General features: G+C 48.0%; 1 protein-coding gene across 2 annotated transcripts in view; it reads left to right on the forward strand.

Moving 5' to 3' along the window:
• ZFYVE26 (zinc finger FYVE-type containing 26) overlaps positions 1 to 19030 on the forward strand; it is a 1501667-nt gene that overhangs the window by 1314364 nt on the left and 168273 nt on the right. For both annotated transcript variants that reach the window (XM_069638726.1, XM_069638727.1), the window contains one exon: positions 11241 to 11443. In XM_069638726.1, the coding sequence (XP_069494827.1) occupies positions 11241 to 11443 (203 nt within the window). The remainder of the gene's footprint in view (positions 1 to 11240; positions 11444 to 19030) is intronic.

A 19030-nucleotide genomic window follows, 5' to 3' on the forward strand; every position in this document is an offset into this window, starting at 1 on the left:
CTGCCACATTTCGTGCACTTCCAAATCTGAAGATGGCCCCAGGCGTTGGAGTTAAGGAGGACTAATGCCATTGGCTGGGGCAGTATGGCCCAAAGTGACAGCAATGGGCTATATAAGTCACAAGCAGTTTTTTAGGCTTTAAAGCTAATTGCTTTAATATTACTGAGGATTCCCAGCCTGACGACGGGGAATATTCATAAGCATGTGGCTCCATGTAAGATACACATGCTGGAGGAAAGGCGTTACAGGTGAGTAACTTGTTCATTTTCCAGTATGGGATCTTTCATGGATCGACATGCTTCACAGCTTCTGATTGTTTGAGCATGATTTTGGTCCTGATTTTGTATTTGCAAGTGTTAAGGTCAATGGTGGCGGTCTTCCGTGGTCCCCTTTAAACAGCACTGACTTGGATCAAAAATGCTGGTTCACGATAGTTATCCTGTGGCAGAAGTTGCAGTTCCATTTACTGGAAGGTTCCATCACAGTTCAAGGGTTAAAGCCCAGGTCGGACCATAGCCATTTGGAAACCCAAGCGTTCTTTACTTGATTGTTCCTTTACCTACTGTCAGTCTTCGGATTCTGCCTGGTACTGATTCTCAGTTTCTCCATAGTTCCTTCCGCTTTGTTTCCATGTTTGGAAGAGCAGCAGGGCTTCTACTGGGGGCAGAGGTTCCTTGAAGGTTTAGTTCATAGATTATGTCAGCTAAGTTAATTGTTCTGAACCATCACTACCTTCATGTACTCACATTTCTTCTAATTGTCATGAAAACAATATGGGTATTTTCTTTTCACCTTACATAAAGCTGTTTGCAGATTTTATTTTTAAATGTTTTTATTGGCATTTATAACATACATGTGGCAATTCATTGTGCAATTTTGAACACAATCATATATGTACTTAGAACGGATTGATATCAACAAATAACTTTATATTAAAAACAAACATTGTCCTCACTTCCATGCATGTTCATAAAAGGTGCTTATTTCCTCTCGCAAGTATATTTCAACACTCATGGTATCCATGGGGGCCGGGGCCTTAGTGCTGCAGCCCGGGCTGCTCTGTTTTAAGGTCTGGTTAATACCCAGACACTGCCGCCACCAAGGTAGGCTAGTTCGCTCACGGCGGTTTATCATCAGATGGGTGAAACATGTCCCAGGTCAGCGCTTTCCAGGCCTCGTAGGCAGGACTTACATCCCCACCCTCTTTAATTATTCCATCCCCCCCATACCCTGGTTTGAGCCCCTGTCCAGTGTTCCAGGTCTGTGTGCCATTTGACGTATTGGGGGCCCTTGGCAGATTTCCATGCCATTGCAATGGACCTCTTCACCAATACACATACCATGTCCATAAATTTAATTATATGTATGATTTTACTTATTCTTGGGTAGGCCCCCAGGAGGCACTCCTTTGGTGTCCATTCAAACCTTGTTATCTCCGCCTTTCTACAAGCTTGCTCTATCTGGGACCAGAAACGTTGTATTTTAGGGCACCCCCAGAACATGTGTATCATACCTGCCTCTTCCGACCCACACTAGGGACATAGCGCTTTCACTTTGCTATTGAATTTGGCCATTCTGCTGGGTGTCATGTAGGTCCTATAGAGGACATTTAATTGGAGCAGTCAGAATCTGGCATTTCTTGACACTTCCCGAGGGTAACCCAGGACCCTCTCCCATTCCTTCTCTGTTAAGCTGATCCCCAGATCCGGCTCCCACCACTGTTTCAGTAGGGTACTCTTAGGGTTGGGTCTATCTGCGAGTTGGCTATAAAGTCTGGACATTGGTCTCCACCCACCCGCCAATCTGTAGAGCAGGGTTAGGACTGGGTCCCCTTCAGGTTCCTCAGGCCATCCCCTCCATTTTACTTTAGCCACCTCTCTGATCTTTTGGTACCATAGAAATTGCCCATTGGGTAGCCCTTCTTTTTCAACCATGGTTTCAAATTCCCTGAAGATGCCTTCCTCATGTGTCCCCCCAGGTATAGATGCCGTGTCTTTCCCATTGTCTTGTCCTAGCCAGATCTGTCTTGCCTGTACAGACATTTGCCCCAATTAGATTCTCAGGGGAGTAGGTGTGTTCATGCCCCTGCAGTTTTAGGGCACTACCCCAAATTCGTCTGCCCAGCTGCACAATCATTTGGACCTCCCCGAAGCATTGCAGTGGTACCCACAGCGCTTCCTTCAGGAGCACCGGTGCTAGGAGTTGTTTCAACTGCGCAGTTTCCGAGGTGGTCTCGTCCGTGAGCCACTTGACCACAAAGCTGAGTTGTGCTGCCAGAAAGTATTTCTCGAGGTCTGGTAGTTGAACCCCTCCCATTCTATATGGAAGCATAAGTACATTGAGGGCCAGTCTGTGGCTGGCCGGGCCCCATAACAGTTCCCTCAATAGTTTTTCCAGTAATCGGAAAAATGAGGCTGGTTTGTAGTAGTGAACATTTTGAAAGAAATATAGGAACCTCGGCAGGACTATCATCTTGACGATGGAAACCCTTCCCATGACCGACAGCGGCAATTTAGACCAAAACTTCATGGACTTCCTGAGCCCTTGCACCGCTATCAGGGTGTTGCCTCCATGTATCTGTTCAGGTGTGTGCCAAATATTCACCCCTAGATAGTGGAACGTGTGTGTTTCCCATTTAAGCCCTACCTTCGGTAGGTCCTCTTCCCTGCTAGCCCTGCCTGTGGGAATATACATGATTTCTCCGTACTAAAGGAGATCCCTGATACTCGTTCAAAATTTCCCAACACCTCCATGATAACTGGTACGTTAAGATGTGGGTCCCGCAGGTACAACAAGACATTGCCTGCATTTAAGGAGACTACGTGGTACGCTCTTCCCACCCTTATGCCTGCATCAAAGAATTGCTTCCTAATGTATATGGCTATCGGCTCCAGCCCCAGCACATAAAGCATTGGCGACAGCGGGCTGCCTTGTCTGGTGCCCCTTTGTATATCCCACAGTGACAACACCACTCTGCCTGTCTTCATACTGGCAACCGGTGCCTCGTACAGAATCTTAATCCATCTAATAAAGTAATCGCCCAGTCCGAAGTGTTCCAGCACTGCAACTAGCCATTCCCAATATATGGAGTCAAATGCTTTAATGGCATCGAGGGATAGCACAGCATACAACTCCTGTGAGTCTGATGTTTGTGCAATGATATGTTGCAGCCGGCGCAGGTTTGCTGCCGTACTGCGACCCGGTATGAACCCATTTTGGTCCCCATGTACTATGCCCCCTATAACTTTCGACAGTCGCTTGGCCAGTATGGTCGTTAGGATCTTAACATCATAGTTTAACATCGCCAATGGCCTGTACGAACCACACTCGCGTGTAGGCTTCCCGGATTTAGGTGTCGGGACTACTAGTGTCCCCCTCATGCTCTTCGGCAACACTCCCGTTTCGTATGATTCCTTGAATACTTTTGGAGGGTCGGAACCAGTTCCACATTGTGCATCTTATCGAACTCTGGGGGCAGTCCATCACTCCCCGGAGTCTTGCTGGTGGCTAGTGATTTGATTGCCTCACTTATGTCCTCAATCGTTAACTCCCCATTTAATATTTCCCGTTGGGCATCATCCAGTGAAGGAAGTTCTATCTCCTCTAACTTGTCCAATATGTCGTCTTGGGGGGTCAATGTGTCGGGGCGGCACAATTAAAGGAATACAAGTTTTTAAATGTGTCGTTGATCGCCGTTTGTGACGTGTGCAGCACACCTGCTTAGTCTCTAATTTCCATGATCAGGTGTTTTGGGTTTTCCCTTTTGCACAGCCACGACAATAGCCTTCCTGATTTGTCTCCCTCAGGGTGTGCCCTGGTAGATTTTGCAATGTAATCAAACTTGGCTAGCCTATCCCTAGCACTTTGGCATTCTTCTCTGAGTGTCGTTAGTTCCTTGGTTTTCTGGGGGCAGGCCTCCATCTGTCTGATCTTTCCCTCATTTATCTAAAGATCATTTTTTAGTGACTTTCTGATGCCCCCAGTGCTGGCGATGACTTCCCCTCTAACCACCACTTTCCGTGCCTCCCAAATTGTATCCCAGCCTTTTACGCTCCCCACATTATGCTCCACTTTCTCCTTTATTCTGTCTCGGGCCCCTTTCTGAAGGCTTTGTACGTCAGAGTGTCTGTCGGCATATGCCATAGTGGTATGGGCGGACGAGGGCCTCTCATCCTGTGTTCCATAAGCAATGGTGAGTGGTCCGATATTGTTCTACCCAGGTAAGATGCCAATTCTACCTGGGGCAAGTGTGTCTTGTCTATTAATAGGTGGTCTATTCTTGTAAATAGCCCATGGGGGGACGTGAAGTAGGAGAATTCATTACTCTCTGGATGTAGCTCCCTCCACACCTAGGCCAGGCCCAGGTTTCCTATTACTTCATTCAGTGCTGAGTGGCTTGGCCCTGCCCGCTGTCTCAATGGGTTAGATCTATCCAGGTCGTGGTCCCGAACACAGTTAAAATCACCCCCCCCAAATAAAGAAACAGTCCCAATACGGAGCCAACTTAGCGCCTAGTTTAGTCAGGTATGCTGACGTCCCGGAGTTAGGTAGGAGTTGACAATGCAAATTTCTATCTGTTCAATACTTACCCTGAGTATCAGGTATCTCCCTTCCTCATCCACCTCTTTAGTTAATAGTCGGAAAGGCACCATATTGTCTATCCACGTGAATACTCTGCGTGCATACTTGAAGTACGGAGCGCCAAAGCCCCGACCTCCCCAGTGTTCCACCATTTTGCCGTTGCCCTCAGCTGTGAGGTGGTTTTCCTGCAGTAATGCAATGCAGATTTTCTTCCTCCTCAAGAGGAATTTAATTCTGTTCCTACGCATATAAGTACCCATCCCTCATTCCATGTCAGCACTCTTATATCAGCTGCCATTGCCAGCTAGTGGAACCCCTCTCCCCCATCCTGCACCCGTTGTTTTATTGCATCTATCGCTGTGAAGACTTTAACATATTTCAAACAATAACAAGTTAAACTAAACCAACTGCACCTAGCAGTTGCGCTGCATAGGCAACGCTCAGGTGCCCCCGTTCCATCTTGACCTTTTCGGGACATCTTGTGCAGTAGTGACGCTTCGGCAATAGGCCTGCACCAAACAATTCACAGGGGAGTACCTTCAGCCCAGGCCCGACGGCTTGGAAGCTCCCCCGTCCTTTTAGCAAACTTTGGCCTGGTTACCATGTGTGTGGATATTCCTTTGTCATCTTCCGAGTGCTCGCCTCTCTGTCCCAGTAGCTTGCGTTACGTCTTGGCCGTTTCACCTTCTGCCATGTTATGATGTTCCAGCCACATATTGGCTGCCGCTGGTGTCTTTAGGAATACTGCTCTCCCCTTGTATATCACTTTTAGCCTGGATGGGTACATCAGCTTGTAATTGAGGTTGAGCTGCCGCAGCCTGGCTTTGATCGGGACGAAAGGGTTCTGTGCTCTCTGTACCGCTGGAGTATAGTCCGGGTATATTGCAATTTTGGCGTTATCCCTCCTTATTTCGCCACCTTCTCGTCAATGGAGCAATATGATTTCCCTGTCTTGGAAGTTCAGAATCATCATTATTATCGGGCATGGATGTGATCCCGGCGGCGGCGTTTTTTGTAAGGTGCTGTGGGCTCTTTGACAGCAAACCCCTGTGAGAGACTGCCCATGCCTACCTTTTGTTGTAACAGGGTTTCCACGAAATTTTTGGGGTTAGTTCCCTCCATCCCTTCATGGATTCCCAGTAGTCGTACGTTGTTGCGCCTGGACCGTCCTTCTGCGTCTTCCGCCCTCTCCTCTAGGACTTTGTTTCTCCTCTCCAATTCCTGGACCCTGTTCTGCATATCTTTCACTGCTTCTGTTGTTTCTTGCTGCCCAGCCTCTGTGATGGTGACTCACTCTGTGAGATTGCGCATGTCCTGGCGCATCAACTGCACATCCGACTTTACCTCCTCTATTTTGGTGTCAATAAAGGTGCACAGTCCTGCGATGGCATCCAGCGCCTGCCTATCTTTGTCGTTTGCTTCTGGCGTTGCTTGGTCTGATCCGGCCACAGCAGCCTCTTGTTTGTTCTCGTGGTTTGGCTGCGGCAAAGGACTCCATGATGGTGGTCTTGTTTTTCCCTTTGGGCGGGGACATGTCCGCCAACGGGAGTCCGGGATAATGGTGTGTTGCGAACAGGGATCGTGTCTGACCTATGAGTCGTCTGATTGCCTGCACCATGCTTCCTTCCCTAGTTCCAAGCCCCAAGTTAGCGTCTTTCGTCGCCTGCCAGATCTGTGTTAAGCGCTATCCCAGAGGTCTCCAGCTGCAATTGCATTATGTATGTGGTGGTTGTACCCTCTATGTGCGCTGCACTCTTCGTTTTTGGTTTGCATGGGCTGTGATGGCGCACTGTTGTCCCCAGGTGCTTGGCGCACAGCCAGGCCTAGTCGGGCTGAGAGGGTGACCCTTCCCTTTCCCTGTTGCATGTGTTGTCACCAGATTATCAACCGCCTCCTCCTAGCCCTGATCAGAGGTTTAGTTTAGTTAGGGTGGGTATGCCTCATCGCTCATGCATATTTTTCCTCACCTCGTATCCGCAGTTACTGGCTGGTGCTCGGTCCTCTGCTCGGTCAGAGCTCTCAGTGCTGTGGCCAAGCATTGTTTTTGCGGGTGGCCTGGTTGCGCGCCCTGGCTGGTTCAATTGGACTCTATTGGCAAGCGATGTAAGGGATGGTGTCTCTCTTTCTGAGAGGCGGGTGTATTAGGCAAAGTTTATTGTCCGCTCAATTTGGCCGCCTGTGCTTTCCCCAATTAGTCCCTCCAAGTGTTCGTACCTGTAATGTTGCTTGTTGTGGCCTCCAGCTGTGTGACCGCCAGGAACCCACAATGCTGGTTCTGGGGTCGTGTTGTTTGTGTCTGGCGCTTGCCTGTTGCTCTTGCTGCAGTCCCTGTCTCAGCCTGCTTCACTGGCGCCTTAATGGCCTCTCCTCTGATCCGGTAGCCGTGTTGGGTAGTGTGTCTGTTTGGCGCTCCCCGTAGGGTCTTGTAGTTGCTCAGGTGCCGGCCTGACCCCCCAGGCAACGTGCGTCAGATGCAGCCTTCACTTCGTTAGGAGCTGCCGCATGGACTCATCCGTGTTGCAGCGCCGTTATTCGCCTCCCTGCTCCTCACCGGTTTCTTCCACTTCAGCTCTGGGTGTGTTCTCCCGTCAGCTGTTCGTCCTTCAAGTCTGCCTTCCGTGGCGCGCAGGGGCCCTCCGGCTCGCTTGGTCTCCTGGGCTTTGCCACGCTCCACGGGTGCCCGCAGATGCACCGCGGCCCCTCACCCTTCTGCAGCCATACAGCGGGTCTGCTGTTCGCTCTGTTCTCTTCGCTCACAGGGTTCACTGCCCTCTCCATAGGCGATCAGGAGAATTGGCAAGTTCCAGGGCCTGCTGACTGCGGCAGTTCCCCTCCACGCAGCGCTCGGCCCCTTCACTCAGTCGCGGTCAGGCCGCAGAGCCAGCTGCCAACTTTGCCTCCCCAGGTACGCGTGTTTCAGAGCTTCGCTCTGCAAGTTCCGAGCTCCGATTCTTGTTGGGTTTTCTGCGGTTGGATGCAGGATCGCTTAGTGCACGCCAGCACTCATTTTTCAGCCGTTTGTGAAACCAATTTCCATATGTTTAAGGATCTTTCCCAAGGATCAGGACGGGAGCTCTATCCCAGCACGTCCTACTCCATCAGCTCAGGCCATGCCCCCTCCCCCCTACCTCCCCAAATAAAGCAGTGTGCAGATTATAGGATTTTAACATCTTAAGGTGGCTCTGGTCGTGAAGATGGTGAACTGTACTGAAAGGTGGAATAGATGGATGTTAGGAAAGATTTTTCTTTTGCAACTTTCCCTCCATAGTTACCTATGAAACCCCATTCTTTTTGCTCTTTTGTTCTGTCCTGACTATTTGAAGGGAAGTTAAGCCTTCAGCTTTACTTCCCTTGCATTTTGCTCATTGTTATGGGGAAACTGATCAATCCTTCAGAGTACCAGTACTGGGAAACGATGTTTCCCATTTGAATTCTCATACTTTTGGCATTGCACACAGCACCTCACAGTGCAGTGCAATGGGGAAACTTTTGTATCACCCTAGCGTTTTACACATGGCATTTTTGATTACTTTTAAAAGAGCCCAAAGAAAAGCTGGTGGCAGCAGATGCTTTTTTCCCATTTTTGCATTATTTTTAGTGTGCACATTTCACGTTTACCACATATGACTACTAAACTTGGTTAGTGCCCTAAAATGGCGGTACCTTACGTTTTTCGCTTGTTCTTTGGCAATATTGTAGTTTAGCCCCCTTCCAACCTTTTCAGGTCAGGAAAGTCCTTATAAGGTCCTGCAATTGCCTGGTAAAGCTGCTGTTTTCGCCAGCTAGTGATGCGTTTGTGTGTCCGGCCCTAGGAGGTGATGGGACTATCTAGTCACAGTCCACATCCATGGTGCAAGAAAGTCTTGGTGTGGGGCAAATGTGAAACCAGTAGCTATCCCTGTTTGGACAACTACTGGCTGTTTGAATGGTATCACTCCTTACCATTGGTGGGCTTGGGCTTATTTCCATCTCGGATTTTGGATAAGAAAAGCACCCCTGCAGCTATTTCTTTATATCATCTTTGGAGCCAAGAATACCTCAAAGAAGGGCAGCCTGCTGAAGATCCGAAGAGGACTCCTGCAGAGGCCCAGCATCCCTTCCAGTTGCCAACCCAGTGAAGTCCTGCTCCCTCCCTGATCTCCGAAAACCTTTAGCTATGCTTCAGCCCTTGGTCTACTGTGACCAAAGAGTCTTGATGCCTGCTCGCCTATCCTTCCCTTCTGAGCCTTTATAAGTGTCCCTGGACTGCCCGGTGTACTGACTAGCTCTTTGTTGGGCTAGCAGCGTCACCGTTTTGCATTCAAGTCCAGAACTTTGGTGGACGCCAGCGTGTGCCACACGTCGCCTTCTCCCTGAATTTCAACTTCCAGCATCAAGGGATCCTGTCCTGGAGCAGCTTCTGTGATGGCGACTGGAAGGACGCCTGTCGCCTGTGTGCGAAGACCGTTGCTGTAACTACCTTAATCCAACCTGTGAAGTGTCCTGAAAAAGTCTGCATCAGTGGTTCTTACATTTCGTCATCGATGGGTGTTGCATCTTGCAGCTGTCCCCAAGCGGAAGACTCCTCGAACCCGCAACTACTGGGCACCTCTCATCTGTAACCAATAGTGGACGATTGAGCCCCAAGATTATCTAAATCGACATCTGGGAACATCAGAGTTAGGGGGGTAAGTAAATGCAGTGTATATGCCCCCAAACCCCTCCCCCTCGTCCTCCATAGAAAAACACTGGGAACAAATCCCTTTGCCTCTTTATTCCATTCCACTCACCTTTTGGTCGTCAAACCTGGGTTGAGAATCCTTCCCCTGGGTTAGTCTTGGGTCTGGAAGAAAGGAAAACACATACTTACTTCTGGTAAAATTGTTGTAGAACTTTTAAACTATCACCAGCACAGGCTTATTGAACTTACCTGCAGCGACTCCATTCTAGTGAGAAACATTATTGCTCCTGTGAAGTTTTGGAACAAGGCCCATTCATCTTTGGGTTTGGACTTCTTAACGTAGGTTATTGTCTTGTGATCTGGTGACATCATTGACTGCATTTAAAATACTTAACTGCTTTTGCTAACTAATTTATTTGATGTTTATTTGAACCTATGGTGAATGTATCATATAGTGGTTATGTGATAATACTACCTTTTAGATACGTTTTGCAGTGTGTTCAGAAGGCCTATTATAAATAATGGTATTTGTATACATGACTGTCTATATTGAATTATTGTTTGTCATACTGTGTGGACTCATTGAGGGCCCCCTGACCCCACACTTCCACTCCTGAGAATATGGATTGACTGCTCATCCAGTTTGTTTATGTTTGCTGAATTTATATAGCGCTTTACAATATAACAACAGGTACAAAAGTGAGAGAAGCATATTTACAAACATGAACAGGTCATTAGAACAATAGGTAGAACTATTTACAAGGGGGGGAGAGGGTGGGAGAGGTAGAGGAGGGGGTAGGTGAAGGGAGTTACGGTGTAGGATTTGAGGTAGGGGGGGGGGTGATCTGGTGTCCTCATTGCCCTTAAGTAGTATTTGTTACCAATTTAAGGTCAGAGGGGAAGGAGGGAGGATGGGGGTAAATGAGGGGGGCAAGGGTAGGAGGGGAGGGGAAGGGAAGTCAGGGGGGAGTGAAGAAGATGGGCTTTCAGGGAGTGGCAGAAGGATGAGTAGGTCGGGGTGGAGCAGATGGAGAGCGGGAGGGAGTTCCAGTGTAGGGGGGCCAAGAGTTGGAAGGAGCGGAAGCGTGAGGAGGCACATGGGGCTGGGGGTACAGTGAGGAGGTAGAGGTTTGCTGAGCGGAGAGAGCGGGAGGGGGAGTAAAATGAGAGGAGGGAGGAAAGATAGGGGGGGCGCCAGGTCATGGAGAGATTTGTAGACAAGAGTGAGGAATTGAAATTTCAGTTGTGAGAGGAAGGGAAGCCAGTCAAGTTGAGAGAGTGAACCGTTCCCTGTTCACTGTACCTGGGGTGGCCTCTTAAAATCTGTCCACCGGGCCAGATTTTATAAATCCATCTTAACAATGGACATGTCCTTTCCTGGAGCACAATGTTATTCTGGCAGCTTTTGGGGGTTTCCACACACTTATGGAAAGGGGTTCTATACCTTATCCCTTTTTAGTTTTGTCCTCGTGTAGTAACTTCGTCGTATGAAAGGACATTTAGGATTATAGCCATCTCAGCAGAAAAACCCCTTACCTGCACTGCTACTCAACAGTCCTACTTCCTCCATGCAGGCCTATATCTTTTAAATTGTACAAACGACTTAGACCTAAGTGTGCCAAAAATATGAACTAAAGTGGTTTGAAGTTTTGTGTGACAGCTTGTGTAGCATGGTGGTCTTTTCAATAAGAGTTTAATTATCCAAGCGCAGCTCAAGCGCTCTGTTGACCTTATTTCCATAAGCCTTTCACATTATTATGGAAGACTTGTTAAGAGTGTTATGGGGCATAAAAAAGTTGAACCCAAAAAGTTATGTTATTCTTCTAAAGCTTTATTTTCATGTTTCTTATGTGTACACAACCAGTCCTCGTTGAGGAGAACACACATTGGAGAATATAAAATAAATTGAGCAAATAATATAAAACAAAATGTAATTTGGCAAGTTTGTACATATACTGAAATTGCTGCAGACTCATAATTCAGTGCTCTTGTTTTGCAGGACAATGTTAGAGCTGCAATGACTTGCATTCGGTTCTTCTATCACCGAACAAAGAACTACACTGAGCTGGGAGAAAAGCAGACGTGGTTGATAAAGGCCAAAGACCATCTCAGAATATACTTGCATGAGATCTCCAGGAGCTTTGGAAGAAAGAAACCAGTCAGCACTTTTCGAAAGAAAATGTCAGCTTCGGATGTGTCTAGGTATGAAAAAGTAAACAAGAGAACTCTGTGTCAACAGAAGTGCAAACTTGAGTTGGGAGAGATTCTCAGTCCTGCTTAGCATGTACCTCACTAACGGTGTGTTTTTTCTTAACAGTTTTTACATAAATATTTGTACAAACAGAATATTATACGGTCATAGGAAAATTCCATTAGGTGTGAGGGTAAAGCAAAATGAAGTGTCACAGAAACAGCAAAGCTGTACATTTTGGGCACTGCACGAAAGGCCTTTTTAAGACACCAAAAACAGACATGGGCTACACATTGCATGATGCCACCAACCAAGGGAGTCAACAGGGAAGACACAGGGTGCAGGGGAAAGAGGGTGAGATATATGGGTAAGATATGCAGTTCATTAAAAGCCCTTCGCCTCACAGCCCCTCTTCCAGTAGGATACTTTCGAATGGATTGTGTCCTCCCACGTATTCCTTATCTGTTCCGCTCACCTGGCTCCCACAGGGGCGTTGGTCGGACCCGGACAGCTGCGGTCTCCACCCACGTGATGCGTAGTGCAGCGATGACTGACTGGAGCTGCCCTCCTAATCTTGTCTGCTTAACCCGTAGAAATATTCTCCTGCAAGTGGAGGGATGGATTTAGCCACTTGTGGATTCAAGTGATGGCACCCCCACAGTCCTCCCCAATTAATCACCTCCGAAATGCCCTCACAGCAATCTCACCTTATATTCTTGAAAGATGAGCTCTCCATCCTGCGTGGATTTGCAGGTGCGCGTCGATTCCAGTTACTTCACTGGTTTGAAGGCTCGGGAGAGTTTCGGAGAGTATTGACTCTGAGGTTCCTGGTGAGGACCAGTAAGTATTAAGTTCATAGAGTTCAATATCTCCGATGTTCACTCTTGTTCCCCCCTTCCTTTCTTGTCTTGCAGCTGGCTCGTGAAAAGATGCTCTTGTGGCAGCTGGTGGCGCTCAGGTAAGAGTCTGTATTACCCGGCGCTGTCCGGTAAATGTTGCACGAGGAAAGCGTGTTGTTTTGTCTCTCTTTACAGATGCGCATGTGAAAATATGGAGAGTCACAAAAGGATGCCTCCTGTGGTAAATCAGGTAAGTCTATGGTGGTAAGAATTATATTTGTTGGGTCCCTTGGCTCACCTTGTGGTTTTCTTTTGTCTCCTAGGTGCCGAAGTTCGGAGAAGAAATGATGGAGGCAGCGCCGACCCGAAGGATGCTGTGAAGACTGGTGAGTATGGCGCGGCGCCGCAGCTGGAGGTGCGGCGCGTGCAGAAATGATGTTCTTTACAGGTCCGGAGACAAGATGGATCCAGAATCAGGTGTGGAATAGAAATAAGTTTGTTTTCTAACCTTGTCCCTTTCTTTCCTCTTTGTTCTAGGAGCTCCGGATTCGAGGTGGGCGTGGCAGAAGACTGGATGCAGGCTGCAGGCACGGTGAGTGTTACGCTGCTGGATGCAGAATAACATGAAGCGTGTGTTGCTGGTCGGGTGTGGTTTAAATAGCCTCAAAAGTAGTCCCAGGTAAGAAGTCCCTAGAACCACACCAGAGTAAAAAATAGTCCCTTTCAGGCTTCATGTTGGATTGGAGTCATTTGCAGCATGGTCTGCCTGAGGTAAGTAATGACTATGAGCCTGGCGCCTTAGGCGCCAGGACTGATTCCTACTATGAGCCTGGCGCCTAAGGCGCCAGGACTGAACCCAGATAGCCCCTAGCCGGGGCTGCTGAGGTTTTACTAAATGTCTAGATGCCTGCTCCCGGGGCAGATGGACTTGGTCCGGATGCCTGGGGGTAGGCATCATGACATTATCTTTGATATTTCCAATATCCAGTTTGCTGCCTCAGAAAGAATTTTCAGTAGAGGGCGCTGTGTGTCGAAGTCTGGTTGAGTCGATGTCCCTCGGAGGCCTCTGTGTCAACGTCACAACAGGTTTAATCAGCACACGCGGCGCCCGTTGCCCTCAGTTCTGTTTTTCCACGCTTCACAGCTTCGGTAACGTAACTCCTTAGTTCCTAGTCATTAAATTCTTCGACATTCTTCAAAAGATCTTCCAGTTTTCGATGCGATATGGCATCTTCATCAGCGTTGTCTACTCCTACATCTGGATTTTAAAAGTGTGGTGCTAACATTTCCGTGATGGACCCGCACAGGATCTGCCTGTGGTGTTTAGTATCAAACCATCCGTCCTCAGACTGCAAGGACTGCTTGTCGATGACGCTTAAGGCCTTGAGAGAACGTAGAGGGAAGTTGGATAAAGGTAAGCCTTTTAAAATCCCCTTCTACCCCATCTAAACTTAAATCGTCAGACGAGTCGAGACCGACGTCTCCGCGATGAAAAGGATCAAAACGTTCCCGTTCCAGAAGTGGCTCGCACCATTCCTAGTCTTCGAGGCATGGGAAAAATAGGCATCATAGGTCGCGGTCCACTTCGCCATCTAGTTTACCCGACCGGGTAACTTACTCTTCTAAATCTAGTACCCCAGATCAGTGGGAGGAATTTAGAATCCATATGATGGTGTTTGAGAACGCAGGCTTGCCCCCTTCAACAACACCTAGAGGTGATGCTCCAGTCGAAAGGCCTAGGAAGCATAAGAGCTGTGCGTCCTCGGACCGGCCATTGAACCTCCTTGAGAGCGATCTCATCCCACGAGTCAAGAGAAAGCCTCCTCCAAACACCAAAAATCGACATCATCGACAATTGTGTCAAGGCCATCAATGTCAACAGCGACGATTTCGACATTGTCACCTCCTATCATGACTTCTATTGCACATTCTTCCATTGAGAGACTTCTATACCTCAACCTCACACAGAGTATTTGAAAACACTCTCTTCAATTTATGAAGGCACGGAGGAGTCCTCTGAAGAAGAAAGGCCTTTTGGCCTCCAATATGGGACACCTTCTGTACCTGATGAACTCATATCCGAAGAGTCTTGCATGAAAATCTTGCAGGAATGTCTCCATGAGGCAAGTGGTATTGACACTTCTCCTGAAATTGACTGTGATAAGGCAGATCCGGAGATCATGCCGATGTAACCTAGACAACTCATGATAAGGGTCATGGAGTATATGGGATGGTCCAGACCCACGCCTGTGTTCGAACATGACAATCTAACAGATATATTAGACAGAGGGCCACAAGAGGACCCAATTGTCCCTTTTTATCAGGCTTTGCAGAGAAGATTGACTTCCAATTGGGAAACACCCAAGGTTGTTCCGGCCGTAAGAAACTTACAGCCAAATACAGAGCTTCTAGTTCTGACCCTCTGTACCACTCAAAGCACCCTACACCAGAAAGCCTGGTAGTGCAGGTAGCCACTTCTTCAGCAAGACAGAATACCTATCCCACGATACTGCAGTACAGGAATGATAAACAATATGATGCCATGACCAATAAAGTTTTCACGGCCGGCAGTATGGCTTTAAAATATGCCAATGCGACGTGCACGCTAGCGAGGTTTACCCACACCCTTTCGGAATGCGTTTCTATGGCGGCTGACCATATCCCAGATGGGGAGGAGCAAGACGGGTTCCTTAACCTTGGGAATGGGCGAGTCCCTCCAGACTGGTCTCAACTCTGTTGACAGCATCAACAGAGCTATGGCGGCTCGTACAGTAATCCGCAGATTTTCTTGTTGCGGAAGATAGGATTTGCCCCAGACGTACAGTCCAGACTTCTCAACAGTCCCTTAGACGGCACACATCTATTTAGAAATAAAACTGATGACAGTTTGGAGAAGCTGCAAACTTCCAAGGCGGCGGCCAAATCCCTTGGAGCTGCAATAAGGCAAACTCCAAACCGCCCCACGGGTGCGGCCTGGAGGGGTAGGTCCTTTCGCTGCTAATCCGCATTCGGAAGAGGCAGAGGACAGCCAGCTCAAAGAGTACATAGAAAATTGCCCTGTGGTGGATGGTGGAGAGGTACTAAGACCGCAACAACAGCGGCTGCTTTACCTTCAGTCACTGCGTCAGCCGCCCCAAAACCTCTCTGAGGTCTTCTTACACAAGACTGCAGTAGGAGGCAGGTTGTCGCAGCATCTGACAGAATGGCAGGCTATTACTTCAGATGCTTGGGCATTGGAAACAGTTGCCCAAGGTTACTGTCTACCTTTCCTGAAAAAACCTCAGTCATCCACCGGGGAACAACTCTTTGAAGATTCCAGATCCGCTCCTTATGCAGGATATTTTAACCCTGCTAGAGAAAGGTGCTATAGTACCAGTACCTGTAGTGGAGAGGAACGAGGGTTGGTACTCCCCATATTTTCTAATTCCAAAGAAGGACGGAGCATTGAGACCCATCTTGGATTTAAGAGACTTGGAACAAGTTCCTCAGGAAGTACAAGTTAAATATGGTAACTCTTTCTCAAATCCTTCAGGCCCTCCAGCTTCAGGATTGGATGGTATTATTGGACCTTCAGGATGCTTACTTTCATGTGCCGATTCATCATAAGCACAGACAGTACCTGAGGTTCGTGATTGGTGGTTCTCATTATCAGTTTCAGGTTCTGCCATTTGGGCTGACCTCCGCCCCGAGGGTTTTCACCAAGCTAATGGCAGTAGTGGCAGCGAGTCTCAGGAGAGGGGGGGATTCACCTCTACCCCTACCTGGACAATTGGTTGATCAGCACCAATTCACCAGGACAGGCCCTGGAACATCTCAACCCCACCTGACATTCCCTTCACAGGCTGGACTTGTCCCTCAACTTCAAGAAGTCCCACATGATACCATCACAAAGACTTCAATTTATCAGAGCAGTCCTGGAAGCATCCCTGGGAAAAGCCTCGCCACCAGAGGTGAGGGCTCAAGACTTTCTGCAGATGGTGATCAAATTCCAGAATGCTCAGCGTCTTCCGGCCTTCAATTTTCTGAGGGTGCTCGGCCTCATGGCATTCTGCATTTTTCTGGTGCCAGAGGCTCGCCTGAGCATAGGCGTTGCTATAGGGGGGGGTAAGGGGGGATAAATCCCTGGGTCTTTTGGTCATATCCCCGGATAGAAGCCCAGGATCTACAACCAAAAGGCTAGCTAGCCCCGAGTCCCGACAGTCTCAACATTAGCGTAGCCCCGGACCTATTCCAGACCTAGCAACTCCCCTGCGCCTGAGAATGAGATCTCTCCAGTGGGCTCTCAGGAACCAATGGTCACAGTTCTCAGGAAGGATGTCAGATCTCCTACAAATCTCAAACATAGTAGCACTGGACCTTCAGTAGTGGGCCTGTCAGGAGAACATCTTGAAAGGAGAACCATTTTGGCAACCATGGCCGGAGATAGCAGTAGTGACGGATGCCTCAGTCATTGGGTTTGGGAGACCATGCCAAGACTTGACCATCAGCGGTCGTTGGTCTCCAATCGGAGTCCAACTACATATCAACCTTTTAGAGCTGACGGCAATCAGACTAGCGCTGAATGCCTCCCTGCCATCTGTACGGGGAAAGAATGTCCTGATAATGACGGACAACAGAGTAGCCAGGCACTACCTCAACAAGAGAGGAGGTGTAGGGTCACTACCACTGTGCAGATAAGCAATGCAGCTCTGGTTCTGGGCAATACAAGAAGGAATCTTTCTGTCGGCAGTTCACCTAGCCGGAGAGAAGAACACAGCGACAGACTCTCTGAGCAGGCAGAGCACAGTCTCCCACAAGTGGGAACTAGCTCAGGAAGTACTTCAGGAGATCTTCACTCTTTGGGGACCCTCTCAAGTGGATCTGTTCACGACCAATGCCAACAGGAAGTGTGAACGGTACTGCTCAAGGGCATTTCCCCCGAGAGGAGCATTAGGAGACACATTCGTGGTGGACTGGGAATTTCCACTTCTGTACGCGTTTCCTCCAATTTCTGTCATTCCTCACGTAATCAGGAGGTTGAGAAGGTTCAGAAAATCCATGATCCTAATTGCCCTGGACTGGGCCAGGAGGACATGATACCAGGACCTTGTGGATATGCCCATCTGTCCTCCGATTCGTCTTTCACAAAGAGAGGATGTTCTCTCGCGAGAGGAGGGTCGGGTTCTCCATCCGGATATCAGAACTCTCAGCCTTTACGCATGGTTTCTGAGAGGCTGAGATACAAAGATTGGGACATCCCGGACGACGTAATTGTGGTGTTGCTTTCGGCCAGAAGCCCAGCAACCACATTTATATACCGCTGCCACTGGAATAAGTTCTGCAGCTGGTGTAGAGATAAGAATGTTGATCCTTTTTCATGCAATACACCGATGGTGTTATTTTTTCTATTACATCTAGCAAATCTGTGGCTCCAGATTGGTACCATCAAGGGATACCTAGCAGAGCTTTCTATTTTTAAGCGCACTTCAGAGGAAGTCTCCAATTTTAAGATTGCTCTTGTAATTTAATTCTTAAAGGGTTTAACTAATGTTTACTATCTGACACCATTTCAAGTCCCACTGTGGGATCTCAATTTGGTTTTGAACTTTTTGATGGGTGCTCCTTTCGAGACTCTAAATTCTTGCCCATTAAGACTTCTTACCTTGAAAACCGTATTCTTGGTGGCAATTACATCAGCCCGAAGGGTGAGTGAGCTACAGGCTTTATCCTGCAAGCCTCCTCATACTGTCTTTCACAAAGACAGAGTGGTACTAAAGGGGAAGCCTACCTTTCTCCCCAAGGTCGTTTCTGAATTTCACATTACTCAGAAGATAACATTACCTTCTTTTTATCCTCCTCCTTATCCAGGGAAAGAGGAAGAAAGGCTTCACAGGCTTGACCCTAGAAGTGCACTGAGCTTCTACATTTCCAGATTGGCTAAACTGCAACAGGTTCACCAGTTATTCGTGGGCTATACAGGCCATAAATTGGGTCTAGCCATCACCAAGCAAACTATCTCCAGATGGATCATTTTAATTATATCGGAATGTTACAGACTAGTGGGTAAAGGTACTTCAGAACATCTGAGGGCTTATTCGACCAGGGGTGTTGCAACTTCGTCTCCCTTGCAGAGGGTAGTTCTGATAAAAGACATATGTGCAGCTGCCACATGATCATCTGTGCACACCTTTACAAAATACTACAGTGTATATTCCTCCACGAGCGATGATTCTACTTTTGGAAAAGCAGTATTACACTCTGTGCATACATGATCATGTTAACTTTTAATCCCTCATCCAAATTATATAAACTGCTTTGGGAGTGTATCAAAGATAAGGAATACGTGGGAGGACACAATCCATTTTGAAGAACAAGTTACTTACTCATTGTAACGTTCTTTCGACTGTATATTCCTCCCACGTATTCCTTATCGCCTCTCCCAACCTTCCCCCCAGTACAACTTCTCTTGGGATTGCAGTCTACGTTCTCTCAGGGGGAGTAACTGTCGGACACAAGGCAGTACTCCTCTCGTCAAAACGGAACTGAGGCCAATGGGCGCTGCACATGCTACTTATACCTGTGGTGATGTCGAGACAGAGGCCTTCGAGGGACATCGGCTCGACCAGGCTTTGACGCACAGCGCCCTCTACTGAAACATTTCTCAGAGGCCGCAAGCTGGATATTGGAAATATCAAAGATAAGGAATATGTGGGAGGAACATCCAGTCGAAAGAACGTTACCATGGGTAAGTAACCTGTTCTTCTCTTTGGCAAACAACAA

The sequence above is a fragment of the Ambystoma mexicanum genome, chromosome 14 (genome assembly GCF_040938575.1).
Source record: "Ambystoma mexicanum isolate Mex_15411 chromosome 14, UKY_AmexF1_1, whole genome shotgun sequence".
NCBI lineage: Eukaryota > Metazoa > Chordata > Amphibia > Caudata > Ambystomatidae > Ambystoma > Ambystoma mexicanum.